The following is an 18,736-nucleotide window of genomic DNA, read 5'->3' as shown; positions in this document are numbered from 1 at the left end:
ACCCTTCAGCATTATTCTGTAACATCACGCCCACGCTCCTATCCGTAGACTCCAGTCTTGTTTCTCCATAAAATCGTAAATATTACAGACTATCAAACTCTAAGGCAGGTTTTGGAATCAACAGAAAAATTCCTATAAGATGAGACATTTTACACATAATTTCACTGTCGTTTTAAATTTGGTAAAAATTACACTTTTTGTATTTCATTAATAAAGCAGAAAGATTTGTGGAAGGAATAGATGACAAATATTGTTGCTAACACATTATTATACGTTACGATTACTGTAATATACAAAGGAAAAGCTCTTTTACTTAAAAGTAACATAAACTGAATCATTGGTAGCCATAAAACAGATTACTCCCACTACGAAATACATATTTATACTTTGTTGTCGCGACGTGACATGCCCTAAACTGGTGGGGAGAGCCATGCTTACATATAGATGTTTAAATGACGCCACAGACTGTTCACGTAACTTTGAGGTGATCATGTGACCGACAAACCGTGTATTTTTGCGATTGTCTACCAAAGTTAGGTTGGCACCAATGAACAAACATGGCCGAGGCCTGATTTTCGTTGGCGCTGTAAATTCTTTTATGTGTGTTTGAAGTTGGGGACATTCATCAGGCAAATAACTGTTACGATTGATGTTGAACCTTCAGATATCCTTTATTTTGCACGATTAACTTCGCTACTCATTATGAAGCATAAGCTGGCATGAACGGCTGGAAAGTTACACCATAATAATACTTTGCTCTTTTGAGCCCAGCATAGTAGTAAAAAATTTTTTTGTAATAATAGCTGTGTGCAATTCTATGATCTGTGTTTACTAATAAACGTCGTAATATGGATAAAGCTGCTGATTATTGGTTGGTACAGCCAACACATTGACAGCACAAGTGAACCTTGAGACAAAACTCCTACAAAAAGACTGCAGTCAGGCTAATTAACTCATCGTGTTATCACATCCTAAAGTTTTATATCAGAATTTAATTGTTTATGAACGTCGAGGTTGGGATGTTCAAATGTGTGGGAATTCCTAAGGGACCAAACTGCTGAGGTCATCGGTCCCTAGACTTACACACTACTTAAAGTAACTTTGCTAGGAACAACACACATACACATTGGCGAGGGAAGACTCGAACCTCCGACGTGAGGAGCCGCGCAGTCAGTGGCATGGCGCCTCTAACCGCGCGGCCACTCCACGCGGTCGAGTTTGGGAGACGCCAGTGTGTGTCAACGAAGTACACAGAACGCGTGAATGTTTTAATTGGACAGTAGGAACTGAATTAGTCTCTTTTTGAAATCAGAAGTAAAACTTAGCTGCTGGTGACTCTTGTATGGTCGTGGTCCATGAAACATTTTTGTTGCTGGCGTCTTGTCGAGAGTGGCGCTGGCCATCTTCAGTGGTGCCCTGTTTTCCCTGACTCTTGCCGACTGACCGATCGAACGTCGGCGCGCGAAATAAATACTGCGAAAAAACTTAAATTAAAAATTTTAAAAAATCTGCACACAGAAATACTCTAAAAGTAAAAGAAATTATACAGGGTTATTACAAATGATTGAAGCGATTCCACAGCTCTACAATAACTTTATTATTTGAGATATTTTCACAATGCTTTGCACACACATACAAAAACTCAAAAAGTTTTTTAGGGCATTCACAATTGTTCGATATGTGCCCCTTTAGTGATTCGGCAGACATCAAGCCGATAATCAAGTCCCTCCCACACTCGGCGCAGCATGTCCCCATCAATGAGTTCGAAAGCATCGTTGATGCGAGCTCGCAGTTCTGGCACGTTTCTTGGTAGAGGAGGTTTAAACACTGAATCTTTCACATAACCCCACAGAAAGAAATCGCATGGGGTTAAGTTGGGAGAGTGTGGAGGCCATGACATGAATTGCTGATCACGATCTCCACCACGACCGATCCATCGGTTTTCCAATCTCCTGTTTAAGAAATGCCGAACATCATGATGGAAGTGCGGTGGAGCACCATCCTGTTGAAAGATGAAGTCGGCGCTGTCGGTCTCCAGTTGTGGCATGAGCCAATTTTCCAGCATGCCCAGATACACGTGTCCTGTAACGTTTTTTTCGCAGAAGAAAAAGGGGCCGTAAACTTTAAATCGTGAGATTGCAAAAAACAAGTTAACTTTTGGTGAATTGCGAATTTGCTGCACGAATGCGTGAGGATTCTCTACCGCCCAGATTCGCACATTGTGTCTGTTCACTTCACCATTAAGAAAAAATGTTGCTTCATCACTGAAAACAAGTTTCGCACTGAACGCATCCTCTTCCATGAGCTGTTGCAACCGCGCCGAAAATTCAAAGCGTTTGACTTTGTCATCTGGTGTCAGGGCTTGTACCAATTGTAAACGGTAAGGCTTCTGCTTTAGCCTTTTCCGTAAGATTTTCCAAACCGTCGGCTGTGGTACGTTTAGCTCCCTGCTTGCTTTATTCGTCGACTTCCGCGGGCTACGCGTGAAACTTGCCCGCACGTGTTCAACCGTTTCTTCGCTCACCGCAGGCCGACCCGTTGATTTCCCCTTACAGAGGCATCCAGAAACTTTAAACTGCGCATACCATCGCCGAATGGAGTTAGCAGTTGGTGGATCTTTGTTGAACGTCGTCCTGAAGTGTCGTTGCACTGTTATGACTGACTGATGTGAGTGCATTTCAAGCACGACATACGCTTTCTCGGCTCCTGTCGCCATTTTCTCTCACTGCGCTCTCGAGCGCTCTGGCGGCAGAAACCTGAAGTGCGGCTTCAGTCGAACAAAACTTTATGAGTTTTTCTAAGTATCTGTAGTGTGTCGTGACCATATGTCAATGAATGGAGCTACAGTGAATTTATGAAATCGCTTCATTCATTTGTAATAGCCCTGTATATATTGCCCCTTTAAGTTCAATGTAAGTAGTAATATTTTGATCCAAGCGTCGTCACGTAGGGGGACGCAAAAAAAAAAAAAAAAAAAAAAAAAAAAAAAAAAAAAAAAGGATTTATCAGCAGCTATCGTTTGTAAAAGAGCACACTTCCGCTATTGTTGGGTATAAGCCTCTTCTGTTTGGCATCATCTCTTCCAGTCCTGTGCGTCCCCCATCCACCCCTCAAAATCGCTAGTAAAGTTTTAATTACTTATTATATAAAATATGAAAAACCAATCCGTCTTTAATTAGCCTAACATTGTTAAGGAGTAGAGTTACTCTTAGAGTTACTATTACATAATTGTATGCGAACTTGGTTTCAAGCAATAATCTACCTTACGAGTCATATGTCCTGCAGTGGTTTGATGATAGCGCAGTAATTCACGCTTCATTAAAAGGCGAGCACGAATCTCACAGTGTGTGGCATGCGGCGCGTGGTGCGTGACGTATTCGGCGACCAGAAAGGACAGTCGCATGAGGGCAGACGGCGTTGCCGATTGTGTCTGTATTGCGAATTTTTCCGAGTACATTACTTAAGACTTAGACCCAACGATTTGTTACTGTTGTTTTGATATTTACTTACGTTGCCCAGGTAGCTTACTTATTTACCTACGTTGCCCAGGTAGCTTACTTGTATTTGAATGTCATACTTTATGATTTTTAAATGTATTCTTTTTTATTTTATTTACTTAGCATTATCCCGACGCGACGACACGTGGATCAAAATATTACTACTTACATTAAACTTATATGGGCCAAAAAAAATTTTTATAGGTTTTTTTGTCTCAGAGTTTTTTTAATCTTAAAGTTTTATTTCGTGCTTCTTAAACTTCATATTTTATTAGTAGACACGGTACGATTGACACTCTGTCCCCGCATTCACACAAATACTTTTCGGGACGAAACACGAAATTGCGACGTGAGATGGTTTTCACTGCCTTCATTTATATGTTTCTTTTTTAATTCTCGCATATAATCATCCACTATGTTTTAGTATACATTTAGCTAATTCAGGAAACATAAGCAATAAGCACTGGTGATAATTCTAGATCATGTCGGAAGAAAGTGGGCTGCCACTGAGCTCTCTTGCAGTATGCTGCCTACACGTACTATAGCAAAATCACTTGATTTAGTACTGAACTGTAGACCACAAAAAGAACTACAAAAATATCTGCGAGAGAATATGTTTATCTTTTACAGCCGAATCACAACCACCGTTTTTCTGCTTTGTAGGTGCTGAAACAGGCCACTTCACATGACAAAAGTCATCATTGTTGGTCAACCGTAAAAGATAAACATAGGTTCTCGTGGGCTTTTATTTAGACATTTTTGAGCTCTACAATCTGGTGCTACGTAGCTTGGTGTAGCTCCTATGTATTACGTCACGTATATCAAGAGAGAGCATTTTTTCTTAATTTAGCTGATGAAATTTAAACGACTGTGCACACATTTATGTAACTAGCTACGAATTACCCCGATTTCACACAATAAAAAACTGCATTACAATCGGACCTTTCGTTTGGGAGCTACGCTGCCACAGATACACGCGTTGAACTTGTAACAACCTTCTGTTTGCATCGGCGGTTAAAAAGGAGGCTTGGTGGATCGGCAGAGGTAGACTTGTACCACGCCCCATTTTCGTAGTTTTTAAGTCGCTCTCTGACGTCGGATCAATCAGTCGGCAAGTCTCAATGAAACGAGGGCTCCTCTAAAGATATCCAATGCAGCTCGACACGAAACATCAGAAAAAAAAGCCCGAAAGATTCACAAGCAACAACCATGACCGGTCATCAAAGCCTTCATCGTATAATCGGTAGTAAAGATTACCACAAAAGCAAAAAGCGCGTTACAGGATTAAATGAAACTTATCATTTGTTACAAGAGTAGAAGAGTAGAGGCCACAACAACAGTGGATGAAATTAGAAAGAAAAGGAAAACTCTGCGTCAACAACGTATGAGTTTGTCTCATTTATAACGAGCACACACCATCATCAACTTCGGGTATGTACGGAACTAGATACGGATTTTGGTGCCTTGTGTTACACATGCACGAGTGTTATTTGGTGTCATTCATGCGACAGGCCTGACGATATCGTGATTGTAGCGTTGAAACTTGTTGCCTAATAAAACAATATAAAAATAACGGCTGCTGGTACAGTACTATCACATTTTATCCACATTCCTGAGCCCAAGATGGAGCTACATTTAGGAGGTGAAAAACTGAAGTGGAGCTGGCAATGATGATGTTTACGTACAAGAATTTATTTTTTCTTTTTTTTCAGATTTCGAATTGTTCACTTGTCAGGAGTCCTGTATATAATACACAACTGAGAAAGGTTTTCTGAATAACCACAATCGATTGTGTACAGTGGAAAATGGCTGTTTCTTACAATTATTGAAATTATGTATTTTTATTACATTCAATGATAAGTCCTCCAAAAGAAGTTCTCCCGTCCGCTAATCCATTTTTTCATCTTTAGTGACGGTTTCCTTTTCATATCCTTCACTGCCAAGGCGCACAATGCAGCGGGCACATAGAAACCAAGAACTGCTGATTTCCTTTCAGCACGCTATCCGCGCAGTACTGACCACGCTATTCGCTCTAGCGAGAGCTTCGTGGTGTGAAATTGGACGCTTAGTGATCAGATATACAGCAACGTCCTCCTCAATTCGTTGTATCTTCTTTATCATTTTCTGCACTCCCTGATGATGCTCGCTGCAGTCAACAGAACTCAGTCCAGGCAAATCACGCTACTCACAGTAAAGGCTCGAGGACAGGACATAACTGCCCGCGTCTCGTGGTCGTGCGGTAGCGTTCTCGCTTCCCACGCCCGGGTTCCCGGGTTCGATTCCCGGCGGGGTCAGGGATTTTCTCTGCCTCGTGATGGCTGGGTGTTGTGTGATGTCCTTAGGTTAGTTAGGTTTAAGTAGTTCTAAGTTCTTGGGGACTGATGACCATAGATGTTAAGTCCCATAGTGCTCAGAGCCATTTGAACCATTTTTTGACAGGACATAACTTTAACACATTCCGGATATCACAAAAAATATGAAAGTGGATGTATATAATGGAATAAATATTAATATCACTTACCAGTATACAACAACATATTAAGCGTATCAGCCTCGACAATAATTTAATTGTTATTTTCGTAGTGAAAGAAAGATACCGCAGTGAATGGAAAGAAAAATGTGCTTCACATCCAATGTAAGCTGCAGCTGCCAAGAAAAAAGTGATGTTGTGTTCACCAAATAAGCCTGGTGTCGAACATAAACGTGGCAACCCTCTACCACAGAATGAAGGTGCTGTATTGAAGTGGCTTGCTAAGCATTCAGTAACCAAATAGCTTCGTCTCAGGGCAAAATGGAACTATAGAGAATAATCCTGGCACCAGAGACTAAGATACAGTTAAGAATAATTTATTAAAATAAGTCTACAACGCCTGCCCACATAGCCGTGCGTGTTAAACCGGTGCATTCAGAAAGGTGAAATGCACTGACGCCGGACTGAATCCCTCCAGTGCATTAGCGTCGAGGATCGGTGTGCCATTCAGCGTGAATGTGGTTTTTAGGTGGTTTCCTTCGTCGCATTACTTGAATACCAGACTGCTACCCAAGTCTCACCTCAGTTACATGATTCGCAAGCGTTTAGGAAACTTACGCGCACATTCACATCAGTAACACTACACACAGACAGTTGTACACCTATTCGTCCCAGGGGTAACGGGGTGCGATAGAAATGGCATCTGCACCACTTAAATTAACCATGCCAAATCCGACCCTAATCATGCCAATCATGCGACGATGTGTGCCAAATCACAAGAAAAAGAAGAAGTTTAAATTAACTTTACAAACACTGAACCTGAATATGAAGTTGAGTCATGGTGAGTTTGGTCACCAACTATGAACGCCGGTCTATTCTTGAAGGTAGTTGACCATAATTGTCGCAAAGGAGTGTGACTATAATATGAGTTAAATGTTTATTTGACACTACAGTAGCGACGCTATAGTCACAGTACATAATTTTTTCTTTAAAAGAATTATGCTTGTGATATATAGTGTTTTGACGTAATACATAGTTAATGTATCTAGTAAATAGGATTTTAATTTGTTTTTGAAATTATCAGTGTGAAAGACTGTAGCATAGGATTTCTTAATGGGAATTAAGGAACTGGTATTTTGTAATGTATGTATAACAATATTTTGGTTGTTATAATGCTGTATTTCTTTGTTTTCATACTTTATCCACTATGCTTTTCTATCTAAATTTAAAGCTGTATATCAGTATTTTGGTTTGTATACCAGTTTTTGGTTTGTGTTTGTGTTTCAACTAGAGACTAGTTTCGTTAAAACTTGACAGTGGCGACATCTAGCGCCTGTTATTTTTATGAAGATCCTGTCTTGTGTGTTTCTACACTACAGTCATGCCGTCTAGTCACAGAATGGGTTACCAGGAAAATGGAGCAATGTTATGTTAGCAAGTTAGTAGTGTGTCAGTCCTATATGAGAGTACAGCGTGTTTTGAAATTCATAGTAAAATTATGTGCTGCATTCAATATAGAGCTTGCTGTTCTTATTACACTTATGGTTTGGTTATAACATGTGTTTATCTCATCAGAGTTTGCGCCATGATAATGATTAAACATACATATATGTGCTTAATTTTTAATCCCTCTGCCAGCCTGCCCCAAGGCTCCATCCTTTCCCCTCTCCTCTATCTCCTGTACACTGCTAATACGCCCAAACCTCCCCTGCCTGTTCATCTCCTCCAATATGCTGATGACACCGCCTTCCTAGCCCTATATCCTACCCTTCAACTATCCCAACGTTCCCTCCAAACCCACCTCGACCAATTCACTGCTTGGTGTAACCAGTGGTTCCTCCATGTCAACCCCTCCAAGACACAGGCGATCATCATTGGAGCACCACCCACTCTTTCCATCTCCATGATTTCTACCTCACCATTTATGGCCGTCCTATCAATCTCACTCCTACCCGAAAATAGCTTGGCCTCACCCTCGACAGCCACCTCACCTGGACTCCCCATCTCCTTACCATCCAACACAAGGCTCACAACAGGGTCCACCTCCTGAAACTTCTGTCCGGCCAGACATGGGGTCTGCATCCTTCCACCATCCTTCACACCTACAAATTCTTGATTCGCCCCATCCTCTGTTATGCCAGCATTGCCTGCATTTCCACCCCTCCCAGGTTCTATAAATCACTCCAAATCCTCGAACGCCATGCACTCTGCCTCGCCTTCTGCATCCACCTTCCGTCCCCCATGCGCATCCTCTATGACCTCACCCCTTCCCCCACCTTCTCCTTTTCCTTGAACACATCCACACACTATATGCTGTCCGCCGCCTTGATCCCCCTCACACCCTGGTGTCTCCCTTCCTCTCCACCCCCAGCCCATTGCTGCGCCTTTACCGTTATATCCCACCCTCTCTCCATCTCCACACCCTCCGCCTCCTTTCCCAGTGCAACTTCCACCATCTACCCCTCCCGGATGATGAGCTTTGCCCCGACATCTATCCTTGCTACCAACTCTAATCCCACATTCCTCCTGCCTCCTCCTCAGGGCTCCCTCTCCTCCCCCTCCCTTCTCCTGAGTGGATTTCCCCTCCTACTCCCCCTCCCTCTCTTGTGCTCCCATTCAGTCTCTCTGCACTCCCTCCTGCCTTGTCTTCCCCCTTCCTCTCCTGCCCCACCTGTCCCCTGCCTTTTGGTGCACCCGCTGACGACCCCTACTCTTTTCATCCCATCCCCTCCCCTGCTGCCCCTTGCTCTCCCCTCCTTTTCCATCCTCTCAGGCCTTTCCCTCGGCAGGTCCCACCTGGCAGTTTTATTCTTCATCGTGTGGGCTCCAAGTGGGTTTAAAGTGTGTTGTTCTGGAGCGTTTTTAATACTGAGTCCAACTTTTAACCTGTGCGTGTGACTTCAGTGACTTCTTTTTGTATTCTACGAATCGCCAACTGTGTTCTTTGACTTTATGTCGACTTGTTTAATTGTCTTCCCATGAACGTCTCCATGTCAGTGTATTTTTATCTCCATTATCTCCCCTTGATCTGTTTGATGTCGCCCTTTTTATCGCCTTATATCACTTGGCTGAAGAGCAGCGGATTGTGCCGCTGTCAGCCCTCCCCTGCCCATATGGGGCAGAGGAATGAATTCACAATAAATAAATAAAAATAATTCTTACCACCCCCTCTTTTCTATGTCCCCTCCCTCCATCGGCCCCCCCCCCTTTTCACCATCATAGGTCTGGGTCACCTATCTAGTGCTGTTCTAAGTGAGTGTTCAGTGTTGTGCATCTCCTCTCAGTGTTGCGATCAGCCACCATGCTGTCGCTAGTTGTGTTTTTTTTATCTCGTGCGAACAGAAACCAGACTGTCGCCGTGTTTTTGTTGTGTCTATCTACTTCTTCATCCACATCGTCACCGCAGTGTTTTTTTATGTTTTAAATTCCACACCTTACAGCCATTTTACAGTTTTTTACTATGTCACCGTTTTATCGCCTGTTTTTCTTGTTTGTTTCTATTCTCATTATGTGTTTTAACTTTTCTGTAAGCTGTAGAGCAACATATTACGTTGCTGCCAGCCCCCTCCCCCCTCTTTTGGGAGGGGGAGGATTGAAATCCAAAAAAGAAAAAAAATTAAATTTTTAGATTTATGAATTTGTATCACACAGGATACATTGCAAGAATCTTTTGCAATTTTTACTGTGATGTAGTTTTTATCTGTTCTACATTAGGATATGGAATGAACGGTTGGGCAAGCATGGGAAAAACTTGTTGTGACGTGATAGTGCTGCCATTGCCTCGGTTACTTGCTATCATCATTTTTCGTAACTGTTGTTAGATGCATGGTCACAATTCCCATTATATATTCTACAACCAATGTTTTACATTTGAAAATGATGTACTTCGTTGCAACCGCTAATGTAACCCCCTATTTTAAAGAAAAATGTTATGTAGTGTGACTATGGCTTCACTATCGTACTGTCAAATAAACAGCTGACTAACTAGTAGAATGTCCATTATGGCTCTGCCGGCAGTGGCAGTATGCAGGGTGATTCAGTGACGACGTTACAAACTTTCAGGAACGATGGAGAACGGTAAGCGACTCTGAGCCGGAAACGATCGAGTCGAAAGTTATATCAGTGGACCTCTTCTACTGCTGGCTCCTTGCTTTCCGTACTTCGGAAGAAGGTAGTGTTGACAGAAACAAGAAGAAAAATGTACAGTGTATATTGGCTCTAAAATGCATACTTTAAAAGCAATGAGCACTTGTTCAGCGGAAGGAAGATGTTTCATAGCAGAAAGAAAATGAACAAGTGCTCGTAGCTCTTAAGGTATTCATTTTAGAGCCCATGTTAAGAGACCATTTTTTCTTCTTTTATTTACCATTTCTCAAAATATGGAAAGCAGTAGAGAAGGTCCACTGCCAGAGGTACCAGAACGATTTTCACTTAGAACTATCGACCCTGTCGTTTCCAGACCATGGTCCCTTATATCAGACTGATATTTTACACTTCTCCATAATCCTTGAGGGCTCGTAACATCGTGAGGGAATCACCCTGTTCAAGGGCTGGCACAGTCCTTTAGTACACGCATACTGCTACACTTGACGGAGTACTGCGATGCTGTGAGACTCTGGAGACATCACATGATGAGTAAAGCAGTGTGTCCTCTTACATCCACGGATGGAGGACGAATATTAATGTGCAGACTATTTGCGTCATTAAAACTACACAAGCTTTCGGCCAAGCACTCCTTGGGCATTGTCAAGTGGTGTGACTGCCAGTGGGCTGTTGGTGCGCCTTATATACGCTAGCTGCCGGCTGTGACGTCACTGGTGCCCGTGACATTGCCTTATATGGGCATGTTTTGAGCCGTCGTTCGATGTGCCCTCTTCAACCACGCGATCGCTGGATCCCACGCAGCGCAGAGCTGCAAGCCACCGTCTCTATTCAGGGTGTTTGCGAATTTTTATTTCAATAGCTTCCTTTATGAAACTGTCCCGGAAGCCATTACTGCGAGCCACGACAGAGGTATCGTCAAATTTTATGTGTTGACCGTTTCCTACGGATGCTCAGCTAACGCAGATTTCTCTGGATAGTGTAGGCGATAATACCTCTCATGTTCTTTCCTCCGTTATTCCACAGTGCGCACTGTTTGTCCGACGTACTTCTGGCCACACTCACAAGGTATTTCGTAGACTACAGGTGTTCTGAGACCTACTGCATCTTTAACTGGTCTCAGTAATTGACGGATTTTCTTTGGAGGCCTGAAGATTGATTTGATCTTGTAACAGGCGGGTTATTTTGCCCGACACAGAGCCACAGAATGGCAACAAGGCAATTTTTTTCCTGCTCTTCATCGGTGGTCTTATTCTGTTATTTCCAAGAAATCACTTCTTTCACCTGATGGGCGCTGTAGCTGTTCTTCCTGAAAACCTTCCGTAGGTGGCGCAGTTCATGGGGCAGGTTATCGTCGTCTGATATTACTCTTGCACGACGTGCCAATGTTTGTAAGTCAATATACAATTGAAAATGTACCCACTACAGGTCTCAACTTGTCATGTACTACCGAGAGCTTGTGTGTATTTAAACGCACTGTCAAGAATTACTAAACTCGTCAGAAATAGTTACTCGCTTTCCACTGGAGACATCTGCTGGCAACCATAAGAACTGCAGTGTCACGTGCAGTGACACTGCACCACGGCCCATCTCGTGGCCCTCGAAATCATAATGTGGTCCAATTCAAGCGCCCTCTAAGGAGTTCTGATCGTTACTACCTGGAGCCACACTGTAGACTGGCCTCGCAGAGAAAAGCCCTCTGTGTGTATGGGTGTCCACTGTATCTACTGCCGGTCACAGCATTCTGACATATGTTTGTTTGTTCGAAATGCGTGTACTGTTTACGCTTAAATGCGTCTTGCATCCTCAAAAAAATGCACAAGCACGAAAACGAGACGAAACACTATTCACTATCACAAACTGCAGGTGCGGACGGCATGCTACTTAAGAAATACTGTAATATAATCGCTCTTGGATGAAAACTGAAATCCCCCTCCCCCACTTCCACTGTCACTTCCTGGAGTGCCGCCCCTGTCATCCCCCCTTCCACCTTGCCTCCCCTCCCCCCACTCACCTATTCCCCCATCTCACTCCCCTCCTGTCTACCTCCACTTTTACTCCCTCTCCCCAGCCTCCACACCCGCAATGGCCCTCACTCCTACCCCTGCCTTCACATATGCCTCAGCTGCCACCTCCACTGCAAGATCTCAGATGGTCAGCTTCTCCCCTCTCACCCCCACCCCCCAACCAACACTAGAAGCGTATCAATGCCAACTCTGCTCCTGCCACTTCCAACAAAAAATTATCTCCACCTCCCACTCCTGCCATCGTCTCCATGGATACCACGCCTCCTCCTGTCACCCATACCCCAGTCCCCACTCCACACCTTTGTCCTGTGAACCTCAGACCCCAAGTTCCTCGATGCCTGCACCCTCACCATGGAGATACAAAACTATCTCCCAGATGCTCCCATCTCCCAGCTGATTCCCCACAGGGACAGTCCTCATCAAATCCCCCTCCCCTCCTTTCATATGGATCTACTCGGCATCCCTGATACCCTTCCTCTCCTCTTCCTCTCCTTGTCAGCCCCAGCCTCCCCATTGCCCCCCCCCCCCCAACCTACACGGCCATGATCAGCAAGCTCAGTCCACTAATCATGGAGGATGAGGTGATGGCTGATATAAACTCTCACCCTGACCTGGAAATCTACTCTGCCTGCTGTATCCACAATGCCTCCAGTCCCATTTACCTCATGCAGGTCTTTTTGGAGTCCACCCCCTCCATCGACCACCTCCTCACCCAGAGCGCTCAGATTTTTCACAGCTGCCACCAAGATGAATCCTCCAAATCCCCTGTCCCAGACTGGTTTTTCCTCCTTCCCCCCTGAGTCTCTGCACTTCCTCCTCGGCTGTTTTACTCTTCTGTCCTTCCCTCCCTGGCCCCCTTCTGGCGCGTCCCCCACACCATCCCCCCTTGTGTCTCCCTTTTATCACTGCCCCTTGTCCCCCTTTCTTCCTTTTTCCCTCTTATCCCAACCCCTGGCAGATCCTCCCAGTTTGTTCTTCATCATCAGTGTGCTTCATCAGCATTGTGTTCGGTGCCATTCTACAGTGACATGAAGTGCTGTGGTTTTAATATTGTGTTTGAATTGTATATAGTTTTGCTGTCCATGATTGTTCTACGCTACGTCGCCCATTGCGTGGCTGCTATAATCATTCTGCAACTTTTATGCTCTGGCCATACTTCGTCTTGTGTTCTTTTAATCATTACAGTGTGTGATTTTTTTGTGTAAAATACCTTTTTAGATTTTTATGTCCATTTTCACAGTCACCCCCTTCTTGATATTCTCTCTTCCATTATATTTCCCCTTTTTTTATCTACGTTCCACCATGTTTTCTCCTTTATCTACATCTAGATCTACATGGATACTCTGCAAATCACATTTAAGTGCCTGGCAGAGGGTTCATTGAACCACCTTCACAATTCTCTATTATTCCAATCTCGTATAGCGCGCGAAAAGAATGAACACCTATATCTTTCTGTACGAGCTCCGATTTCCCTTATTTTATCGTGGTGATCGTTCCGCTCAATGTAGGTCGGTGTCAACAAAATATTTTCGCATTCAGAGGAGAAAGTTGGTGATTGGAATTTCGTGAGAAGATTCCGTCGCAACAATAAACGCCTTTATTTTAATGATTTCCAGCCAAAATCCTGTATAATGTCACTGACACTCTGTCCCATATTTCACGATAATACGAAACGTGCTGCCTTTCTTTGAACTTTTTCGATGTACTTCGTCAGTCCTGTCTGGTAAGGATCCCACACCGCGCAGCAGTATTCTAAAAGGGGACGGACAAGTGTAGTGTAGGCAGTCTCCTTAGTAGGTCTGTTACATTTTCTAAGTGTCCTGCTAATAAAACGCAGCCTTTGGTTAGCCTTCCCCACAACATTTTCTATGTGTTCTTTACAATTTAAGTTGTTCGTAATTGTAATACTTAGGTATTTAGTTGAATTTACGGCTTTTAGATTAGACTGATTTATCGTGTAACCGAAGTTTAACGAGTTTTTTTTAGCACTCGTGTGGATGACCTCACACTTTTCGTTATTTAAGGTCAACTGCCACTTTTCGCACCATTCAGATATTTTTTCTGAATCGTTTTGCAGTTTGTTTTGATCTTCTGACGACTTTATTACTCGATAAACGACAGCTTCATCTGCAAACAACCGAAGACGGCTGCTCTGTTTGTCTCCCAAATCGTTTACATAGAAAAGGAACAGCAAAGGGCCTTCACACTACCTTGGGGAACGCCTGAACTCACTTCTGTTTTACTCGATGACTTTCCGTCAATTACTACGAATTGTGACCTCTCTGACAGGAAATCGCGAATCCGGTCACATAACTGAGATGATATTCCATAAGCACGCAATTTCACTACGAGCCGCTTGTGTGGTACAGTGTCAAAAGCCTTCCGGAAATCGAGGAATACTGAATCGGTCTGAAATCCATTGTCAATAGCACTCAGCACTTTATGTGAATAAAGAGCTAGTTGTGTTTCACAGGAACGATGTTTCCTAAACCCATGTAGACTGTGTGTCAATAGACCGTTTCCTTCGAGGTAATTCATAATGTTTGAACATAATATATGTTCTAAAATCCTGGTGCATATCGACGTTAACGATATGGGCCTATAATTTAGTGGCTTACTCCTACTACCTTTCTTCAATATTGGTGTGACTTGTGCAACTTTCCAGTCTTTGGGTACGGATCTTTCGTCGAGCGAACGGTTGTAAGTGAGTGGGTATACAGTCTCGACCAGAAGACTTGTTCTACTAAGTGATTTGAGTTGCTTCACTACTCCGAGGATATTTACTTCTACGTTACTCATCTTGGCAGCTGTTCTCGATTAGAATTCTGGAATATTTACTTCGTCTTCTTTTGTGAAGGCATTTCGGAACGCTGTGTTTAGTAAATCTGCTTTGGCAGCACTGTCTTCGATAGTATCTCCATTGTTATCGCGCAGAGAAGGCACTGATTGTTTCTTGCCACTAACACACTTCACATACGACCAGAATCTCTTTGGATTTTCTTCCAGGTTTCGAGACAAAGTTTCGTTGTGGAAACTGTTATAGGCGTCTCGCATTTAACTCTGCGCTAAATTTCGAGCTTCTGTAAAGGATCGCCAATCTTGTGGATTTTGCGTCTGTTTAAATTTGTCATGTGTGTTTTGTTGTTTCTGTAACAGTGTTCTAATCCGTGCTGTGTACCAAGGAGGATCAGCTCCGTCGTTTGTTGGTTTATTTGGTATAAACCTCTCAATTGCTGTCGATACTATTTCTTTGAATTCAAGCCACATCTCGTGTACACTTGTATTATTAATTTGGAATGAGTGGAGATTGTCTCTCAGGAAGGCGTCAAGTGAATTTTTATCTGCTTTTCTGAATAGGTATGTTTTTCATTTATTTTTCGGGGATTTGGAGATTACAGTATCAATCTCGCTACGACAACCCTGTGTTCACTAATCCCTGTATCGGTGTTGATGCTGGTTATTAACTGTGGATTATTTGTTTCTAAGAGGTCAAGTGTGTTTTCACAACCGTTTACTATTCGCGTGTGCTCATGAACTAACTGCTGGAAATAATTTTCAGAGAATGCGTTTATGCGTTTATGTTGTTTTCAGTGTCTTCCTTTTATATACTTAATGTCTCTCGGCTGAAGAGCAGCACCTATGCTACTGCCAGCCTGTCCCAGATGAGGAACTGAAATACAACAAAGGAAAAAAAAACACAAAAAGAAAAATGAAGCATTTTAAAGGAATTGGTGTTCGGTCGAGTTCTCCATCTTTGGATTGGATGGATTGTTTGGGGGAAGAGACCAAACAGCGAGGTCATCGGTCTCATCGGATTAGGGAAGGATGGGGAAGGAAGTCGGCCGTGCCCTTTCAAAGGAACCATCCCAGCATTTGCCTGGAGCGATTTAGGGAAATCACGGAAAACCTAAATCAGGATGGCCGGACGCGGGATTGAACCGTCGTCCTCCCGAATGCGAGTCCAGTGTGCTACCACTGCGCCACCTCGCTCGGTCTCCATCTTTCTTGCGACAGATTGGCCATGCGAACACGTTTGTGAACTTGGGCATCCGTAGCATCCAGCAGACCTTCTGGATAGATTGGAGGGCTCTAGGGGCAGTGATAGCAGTCACTTATGGTCCATTAGTACCTACGGATGTAGAATTCGACGTAGGCGGAGCCCCAACTTTCTGGATATGACTGTTCACGATATTGTCTTTGGGACAAACGTTTCAGTGTCACAACTCATAGTGATCGCTGAAATATGTTATAGCTGACCTTACATAGCCAACAATGACTAACCGAGTTCCTTGGGGTTTTCGGGATTTAACACATGCATAAAAAGGGGCGGGGCAGCGTGAGTGTTTTCAAACGACACTGAAGCGTTGATATGCACCTGTTGTTCTATTAGTCTCTTCCATGAACCTAGTTCACATTTAGAGTGAATACGATAATTTTGGTGACCTGTAATTGTTATTATACGAGAGAGTTGTTAGTTTATCTCGTCTTCCCCTGCCGTTTCAGGTGAGAGGTATGTCGGATTTTATGGATTTGATCGTCCTATGCTGCTTATCCGCGACCCAGACCTGCTTCGCAACGTCCTTGTCAAGGATTTCGCGACGTTCCATGACAGGGGAAATTTCATCGACAACGGAGATCCGCTGAACAGGCATCTCCTCGCTTTGGCAGGAAACGAGTGGCGACGGCTGAGAACCAAGTTAAGCCCTACGTTCACGTCTGGCAAACTGAAGGGCATGTTCAAGGTGAGTCGTTATGCGGTGCTAGAGCACGGTGTAATCATTTTCTGCTACAGATTCAAAGGTCGAGAGCCAAAACTTATCTCTCGTAGCTTGTAAATATTTTTCTTATATCAAGATTGATGGAAGAGTGTAGGCAGAATGTGAATCCTGCTAGAATCCATAGGTCCAGAACCGATTGTAGTTTCATTGTTTCCTCAAATGATCACTTGGTAATTTTGGCACTATCCAGCAGAAAAATGTTTTGCCTTAATCCGCAGTAATGTTTGGACAGAAGATGGAAATTTTATTTATGTTTCCCTTTAGTATTTATGCCTCTTATCCAAGTATAGATTAAACCTTACAAATAATAAATTTTAATCTGCATGACGAAATACGCAACCATTTTATATCGATATTATGGCTTTCCCTGTAGGCTTCACTCAAAAGTATCCGTAGTTCCTACGTCACACTCTTCTAGGCTGATTGCCGTCCATGAGGAAATAGCAGAACTGACTTTTCACATTTTCCAGCTAATTACCCAGTGAATAATTAACCTGAAAACGCCATCTCTCTTTGCTCACAGCTATGTTCTCTAAGTAAATTGAAAGTCTCATGCAGAGCGTAATGTTCCCATTCCATTCATCTATAGCCACCAGCATGTCTGAATGTTAATTATATACAGTCGTAAGGCGAGAGGTCAGACGTAATCCAGGAAGCCGGCTCACACTCTAGTGGTCAGAACAATACTCCAAGGTATATGTCATAATGATGGAATGATGACTTGATCAAATATTGATTCGCATAAGGTTAGTTTTGGCCTAAAGTTAATAGAGCGTCATACATGATATATATTATTAGATTCGCCAGACCAATAACAACAAAGTAAATGGAAATCGTGCTTTACTTTAACCTCGAACACTTTTTCGATGGCTTCAGATTAGCGAAGTTGCTAAATTTCAGGCAAAATATTTTATTTGCCTAACTCCGTAACCAAAGATTTCCGGACTTAAGTTTATATGAACTTTTTTCTTTCGTTTCACTTGTAGAATAACATATTAAAATATTTGCGTATCTTCGCGAATCATCCTGAGTATTACTTCAAAGTACTTTAGTTAAGTCAAAGGGCATGCCTGGATGGTCCGCAGCTCGTGGTCGTGCGGTAGCGTTCTCGCTTCCCGCGCCCGGGTTCCCGGGTTCGATTCCCGGCGGGATCAGGGATTTTCTCTGCCTCGTGATGACTGGGTGTTGTGTGATGTCCTTAGGTTAGTTAGGTTTAAGTAGTTCTAAGTTCTAGGGGACTGATGACCATAGATGTTAAGTCCCATAGTTCTCAGAGCCATTTGAACCATGCCTGGAGGGATTTGCGATTTGAAACCACCTATTGCTGAATTTAAGGAGGAAAAAGGGACGCAGAAACGAAAAGTAGAACACGTGGAATGGATTGAAGACTTCGCATTTTAAGTGAATTCGACTGCACACTACCACAGTAAGATATTGCGAGATGAGAAACAAGTCATTTCTGATTTTATGGAGGTGCGTTTAAAAAGAAATTCGCAGTGAAAAATTCTGAAGAAAGCACACCGTCGAATTTCCTAATACTACTGGCGTTAAAGAAAACGTGCGGTTTGAAGAATTCATTGTGGCCTTGAAAGAATTATATGGACAGTTTTCTAAACGTTTTGCGGACATTTCCCAACTTACGCATGTTTTCGAACTGTTTTCGATACCGTTTGCTTTTTCAGTTGAAATTGCCCCTGTGTGTTTACAAATGGAACTGACTGATCTGCAATGTAATTTCTGTTTAAAAGCCAAATTCTTTTACGCTGAAAATGTCCCGGAGGACTATGTTGTTTCCATCAGAAAGAGTTTGCACATCTCCATAATGAGACTGAAAATGCGGTATCAATGTATGGATCAATATAT

General features: G+C 43.1%; 1 protein-coding gene across 5 annotated transcripts in view; it reads left to right on the top strand.

The window, feature by feature from the left end:
• The window catches only part of LOC126253494 (cytochrome P450 6k1-like), a 482,739-nt gene that overhangs the window by 14,405 nt on the left and 449,598 nt on the right, over positions 1–18,736 (top strand). For 3 of the 5 annotated variants that reach the window (XM_049954873.1, XM_049954876.1, XM_049954872.1), the window contains exon 3: positions 16,599–16,837. The exons of the other annotated variants lie outside the window; for them this stretch is intronic. In XM_049954873.1, the coding sequence (XP_049810830.1) occupies positions 16,599–16,837 (239 nt within the window). The remainder of the gene's footprint in view (positions 1–16,598; positions 16,838–18,736) is intronic. 5 annotated transcript variants of the gene reach the window in all.

This window comes from Schistocerca nitens, chromosome 4 (assembly GCF_023898315.1).
Source record: "Schistocerca nitens isolate TAMUIC-IGC-003100 chromosome 4, iqSchNite1.1, whole genome shotgun sequence".
NCBI classification, from domain to species: domain Eukaryota; kingdom Metazoa; phylum Arthropoda; class Insecta; order Orthoptera; family Acrididae; genus Schistocerca; species Schistocerca nitens.
This window is presented reverse-complemented; position numbering and strand designations above follow the sequence as displayed.